Source organism: Sesamum indicum, linkage group LG7 (genome assembly GCF_000512975.1).
Source record: "Sesamum indicum cultivar Zhongzhi No. 13 linkage group LG7, S_indicum_v1.0, whole genome shotgun sequence".
NCBI lineage: Eukaryota > Viridiplantae > Streptophyta > Magnoliopsida > Lamiales > Pedaliaceae > Sesamum > Sesamum indicum.
The window spans coordinates 6,996,664-7,003,266 of NC_026151.1; the positions used below are offsets into that span (position 1 = coordinate 6,996,664).

Consider the following 6,603-nt stretch of genomic DNA (forward strand, 5'->3'; position numbering starts at 1 on the left):
ACAAGAACAAGCTTTTTTTTATTAATAAAAATATTCATAGTTGACTATGTTAGTTTTTCAACGATTCATTTACTTTTTCTCTAACGACTAGGTACAATATTATTAGCGAAGAAGAAGAAAAATAGAAAAACATTATATAATATATATATATATATATATTATGCAATGGAGTAAATAAAAATAATATATACTTTTTTGTCTTTTTGACCTTATACTATCACTTTTCCGTCCAATTTTGAATGTAAACAAAATTGAAGTTCGAAAGAGTTTCATATACATCAACTTGTACTTTACCTCTATTTATTCCTTTAACCAAACGCCAAATTATCTCATATACATCCCTTTTTACCTCCACTTCTATTATACTCCCATTTTTTAATCCAACCAAACATTCTATGTGCTTGTGAATTGTTAATACCTATGTTTCTCAAAACATTTATTCTTTTAGCTTCTTACATGAAACTTATCTGCAAAGATTCACTGACCAAAGCTACTGATGAAAAGAGAACCATCCACTTTATGGTCACAAAGATGAGACAGTGAAAACATTAGAGGGGTTCAAAGAATGGAAAATAGAAAAGTAATTGAATGACAGCCTTCTCAAGTAACCAAGAAACTGAAATGGTTGTATGGAATGATAATCATCATTTCAGGAGCCAAGCAATATTTTCAAAAAATGAAGGTCTAAACTCAAATCACACCTAGTGCAACATATACATACAATAAAGCCATAGGAAGTGTTGGCTGACACTGAGCAGATCACACAATTAGTAAACAGCTTATATATCACACGGATAACTCTGCAATTTATAATGATACTCGAGACTTCACTATGAACACACAGTACGACGCATGAAATACATATACTGAAACTTGAGGAACTATAGGTCCCTATGCACCGATGAGCAGCATACAAACGGTACCCAATACGACTTTCCCTTCTTCTTCTTTTCTTTCTTAACCTCAATGGGGTATCTTGCCGGAGAATTCCACTCTTCCATGTCCTTATTTGTATCTGGACCTGTAACAGAAGTAACAGTAGTCACAACAGCACCTCTGTCTTTTGGTTCAGTCTTGTCTTTCTCATTTGCAGAAGGAACTTGTTTAGTGTTTGGTGATTTGACCTCATTCAGAAGATTTTTCAGAGGACCGTGCTGCTTCACAGGGCTCCAGTTTGTTATTTTGGCTATTACTTCCTCATTGTTCTTTCTACCTTCAGATTCATTTACTACATTAGTTATAGAAGGGAACCAGCCAGCCTGCAGAGCATCAGATTTTAGCTTATGATTGTTCTGCACCGTCTCAATCTCTGAAGCAGCAGAAACCCGAACCCCTTCGCCTCCAGATTGAACCAAAGTCATGAAAGAAGGGGGCTCAAAAACATCTGATTTGTCGGAATGGGCTTCCTCAGTTGAGGTATTATGCTTATGGGAATTGTTTTCTAATGTGTCCAGTGATTGGGAGTTTGTCTCTGCAACAGCCACATTGGATTGAGAGGAAAGTGCTGTTTATCAAAAGAAGTAGGTGATAAAATGAGAACAGAATACATGGAGTATAAAGCAAAAGGTGCACTCTTGTGATGTGTGTTTAATCGAATGATATCTAGGCGAAGAATAAAATGCGTTGACCATAGGTAGCCCAAAATGAACCAACAAACAAATTAGAAGAGAGCCAATTTTGCTTGCGGAGACTTGGAACTCAGATCAAATACTATTACCATGTCAATTAGTAAAGAGTAAGATTTTTAAGCAACGTATATAATTTTGTATTCTGATCAAGTTAGAGATTAGAGACTAGAGAGTTTACCTGAAATTGATCCACAATTCCCTTCCAAACTATCACATCTGCTACTTGAACTACCCGATAGATCCACTGCAGAAACACCATCCTCCTGCTTAGCCAGCTTGTCATCACCTTTATCATGGAAGCACTTGGAATTGACACTAGTTACAATTTCAACATTAATGATATTCTTATCATCAGCAGTAGCAGAAGTTTCACATAAATCTTCGGAATCTAAAGTTGATGGTACTGGCTCTGTTAAACTTGGGGTGGCAGAACATTTATCTGATGCGAGAACATTACCATCAGAAGCCGGTTCTGCACTCAAGGCAATGCCAACAGATTTTGATGTGTCAACATCTTCACTTGTATAGGTCTCTTTAACATCAGCCGAGGTTTCATACGAAAATTTCTTACTGGTTAAATCTTCTTGCAGCCTCGGAGCAGGGCTCTCTAAATTTTCACTCAATTCAACAACACCACCACCATGATTCTGTTCAGTACTCACTTCAGCAGCATCAGCAATGCAGCTATTGTCATTAGCAGTCTTTTCCCTCAGCAATTCTGAATCAGTGAATAGAGATGCGGACTCTTCTGAAATTGGCAGTTCAGAAGTTCTTTCTGATGCTACAACCTCAATATTATCTTTTAACTCCATTCCTGTTCCATCAGTATCCACCGACCCTACTCTAACAACATTGCTAGTCATATGAATATTGTTAGGCAGTTCTGAAACAACTGGTGGTACAGGATCTTCCAAGGAGGCAGTTGTTTGGGACTTCTCATCGTTATTCTCAGCATCTAAGCATTTCTCAAAACCATTATCCCAGGATACCAGTTCAGTTTTCAATGATTCTTCCAAATTTATTGCATCACTATCTGCTTCACATGGACTTGGATCATCAGTTAAGTTATTCGAGTTCTTCGTAGAATCAAGTATCACTTGTAATTCAGCAGAAGCTCCTTCACCCTTTACATTGCCAGCTTCAAAAAGCATACTGTTAGATGTTTCTTCACAATGATCCACATCTTTCTTGAGATCTTTTGTAGCTTGATCATATTCAGGTGTAGAAGTGTTGTCTGCAGGTCTAGGAGCTGATATTGTCTCAGCTGAAAACTTGTCTTTTTCTTCCAGGTTCCCATTCAGTTTTCCATCCTTATCACACTCCTCTCCCTTGCTTGCATCTAAGTTACCAGCAGTCTCACCTTCAGACAAGATGGTTTTTTGGCTGACTTCTTTGCCAGCAGGAGAGTAAAAAGAATCAGAGTGCTCGGTGGCCTTTGGTTCGATGTTCCCATTCTGATTTCCACCCTTATCACACTGCTCTCCCTTGCTGGCATCAAAATTACCAGCATTCTCATCTCCAGCCAAGATGGTATTTTGGTCGATTTCTTTATCAACAGGAGAGACCAAAGAGACAGCATCAGAGTGCTTGGTTGCCTTTACTTCCAGTTTCCCATTCTGATTTCCATCCTTATCACACTCCTCTCCCTTGCTTGCATCAAAGTTACCAGCATTCTCACCTCCAGCCAAGATGGTATTTTGGCTGACTTCTTGGTCAACAGGGGAGACCAACGAAACCGTGGCATCCAAATTTTGTGTGCTCATATCAGGCTTAACTGAAGGCGTTGTCAGCAGACTTTTCTCAGGTAAAGTATTTTCACCAACAGGTCCAACGTTTCCATGAGTCACCTCGGCAAGAGCAATTTCACCAACAGTGTTGGCTGAGCAACTATTTTCAGCAGAATCAGCAACATCTCTTGATTCTGCAGGAGCATCTAAGTTTTGAAGAGTTTCACTTTTAGGGGGCAGATATTCTAGGACCACTCCAGAAACCAACTTGTCATGTGACGCTTCCTTTGTTTCCACTGCCTTTATTCCAGGACCTGAAATTTTACCTTCAGAGTCCAAAGTTACAGAAGCCAAGTTATCTTCTTCCCCTTGGATATCCGCATTGTGTCCACTTTGACCTTTTAGAATACCTCCATCACCATATTCATTTGTATTGTTTACATCTGTGGGGGTCTCAGATTTTATCAGGTCAGGCTGTAAACCATTTATGAGCTCAACAGAAACTGCTTCAGCACTAGAATCAGTTACTGGTAAAACATTTGCTGACTGGTTGTTTGCAATTGACGCAACAACACGGTTGCTCATTTCCTCACACCTTGTTGGATCCTCCAATTGTTCTGTTTTATCTGCATTAACCGATTTTATATCATAAGATGGCAGAAAACATAGAAAATTGAAGGCGCCAGTTATCTGCAAACAAACTTCCAATAGAAGAATGATTCTGAAGTATATAGCTTAGCCTGAAAGGCTCCCTTCTTTGTCTCTCATGGTGAAGATGTAAATAAATTCTGCATCCTAACCAATGAAATTGAAAGAACAGATCTTTTCTATGATAAGCAGAACAGCATTAGGCAGCAACTTTCTGAGCCAGAAAGCTTTAATAATATCATGATGCTGGCACACGATGCCATGCAGAATTTAGTAACAACTAAGACTTTCGAAGTCAGAGCAATATATGGCTTATGGTTCAGAAAAGGTTGGACAGAGATGAGATAGACAATGGCAATGTTTGATATTCTGATGATTATAAAGCAAAATTTCCTTCTCAAATTTCAAAATTCTTCTTTCAGAAAAATCAATTTCCCAATAGAAAACTGGTACCACTAAAAATTGGATTGCAACACTGAAGCCACAGTTCTAGATTTAAATTGGTTCAGAAGTAATGTCTCCAGAGTTGACTTGCCTACTATGTTATTAAATCAGATTTGCATCTTCATCTGCATGAAGACTCATAATTCTTCTAAGCCCTTTCTCAATATTACTTGAGCATATAGACAGGAGAATACAAAATTGTACACTTAACCTCTTAACATAGAATTCTGCTTCAATAACATTATGTGTCCGCCATGAGTACAATTCTGAGCACATATACTAATCAGCTGCTCCTCATCTTGTTTCACTATAATCAGAACCATACACTTGCTTGAATCCTATCTATGTGAATGACATAAACTAGGGAGATGCTTTAGCAGACGCATAAGATTCATTTTTCTTTCCTTCACTCATCCAGTATATTTTCCAGCAAATATTATTAACGAAAAGATAAGTTAGAAAATGGACTCAATTACAGTAACAAACAAGTTATATCTACTACTTTCCTACAAATGATATAACCCTCCTTCGATGCTTACCCACAGTTTCATCAACCTTCAAGGATTCAGTCCTATAAAGATCACCCTCCACACTCTTCTGCTCCATCCTCTTGTCCAGTCCCCTCACACTTTCAAAGCGCTCCTCCAATCGGGGACTGATTCCACTATCCGAAAATTCGGTGACTGCATCAGAAAACACATCATCTTCTGATCTATTCGACTTTTCACCAGCTCCGCTGCTACTACGAAACTCCTCAGAATTTTTCTTCACCAGCTGAGGAACTTCCATGAAAAAAAATTTCCCACAGAAATAAACAAATTGTTAAGAAAATTAGTCAAATAAAACTCCACAGCTCTAATATAGGCCAAATATGTACATCAAAACCAGAGGTCTCACTCACCTGGTGTATGCTCATCATCATCCGAAGCATGCTCATCATCTGAAACAGCCAAATGGTCATCATGTTCTTCTGAATGAATGATTTTATAGCCTTCAATTGTTCCACAAACCCTCTTGTGGGCTCTTCTGTGTTTAGCACTAGGATGTGCATTCGGGAAAGGCCATCCACATCTGTGGCATAGGTGCACCCCATGACCCTCATGCCCTTCAAGAATTCAAGAGACAGGAAAAAGTTAAACAATTACCACTTGCAAAATAGAAATTACCATTACTAGTTCTAAGAAGATAAAAGACAGAATTAACAAAAGTAAATAATAAAGTACAATCAAGAAACTAATACACACAAGCATCACAAAAAGATCGTCAGATTACATCCACACACAAAAAGTGTTCATCTTTTTGTAAGAAACTACCAGTCTTCATTAACCTGCTTATAGCGTTAATCAATGTGTTCAGCTTTTGTGTGCCTATGTTAATGTGACAGAGAGACACAGATACAAGAAACCCGGAGAGAATACCAAGCAAGATAAGAAAAACCCACAAGAAATCTTGAAGAAAACTACAAAAACATGATGAAGTACCGCAGTTTTCAGTCTAAGTAAGCATAATAACAAGATTTTCTTGGAGGAAGAAAGAAGAAATCTAAAACCTGTAGCGGTCATCTTGTGATCTTGACTATCCATGTACACTCTAAATCACTATAGTGTGTGCAGCGCGTGAGAGACGATGAGAAGATCAACAAAACAATGGCAGCTCAGAGAGAGAGAGAGAGAGAGAGACGGAAAGAGAAGACGGGAAGACTTTGGTTTAGATAGAGAGAAAAAGAAGGGACGGAGCAGTGAGAGACAGAGTGATGATTGCGAGAAAAAGATTAATGCAGTGCACCATGTGCGCATGTTATCACCAGTGCCAGACTTTTCTATGCATGGCTGACTGACGGACTCACATTCTCTGCGGTAAGGTTCATGAGACTGCTATGGGGACATGCTAGTGGACTGCTTGTACCTTGCTTCAATTTCAACGCTTAATGAACATATATAGCATGTACATGAAATTATGGTCAATAAAATTGAACTACCTTTCATAAAACATAGTTAATTACATTTAGATCCCTCTAAAAATATAAAATTATATTTTTTTTAAAAAAAGTTTTTAATATTACACATACATTTTCTTAAAAAATTTACTGTTTACACTTGATCCCTTTTCGTTAAAATATGGATGAAAAATGCTGACACTAACAAAAAATTATATAA

The 6,603-nt window shown here is 37.9% G+C and overlaps 1 protein-coding gene across 2 annotated transcripts; it reads right to left on the reverse strand.

Annotated features, from left to right (window-relative positions):
* Positions 608-6,244, reverse strand: LOC105166467. 2 transcript variants are annotated; one of them, XM_011085838.2, is made up of 5 exons: positions 5,997-6,244; positions 5,349-5,552; positions 4,987-5,229; positions 1,807-3,981; positions 608-1,471 (listed from the first exon to the last, which is right to left on the reverse strand). In XM_011085838.2, exons 1-5 carry the CDS (start codon positions 6,028-6,030, stop codon positions 882-884), a joined length of 3,246 nt encoding a protein of 1,081 aa, XP_011084140.1. In that variant the 5' UTR covers positions 6,031-6,244; the 3' UTR covers positions 608-881. The 2 variants fall into 2 exon arrangements, with proteins under 2 accessions (XP_011084140.1, XP_011084139.1); XM_011085837.2 differs by having other exon boundaries at positions 608-1,504; positions 5,997-6,242.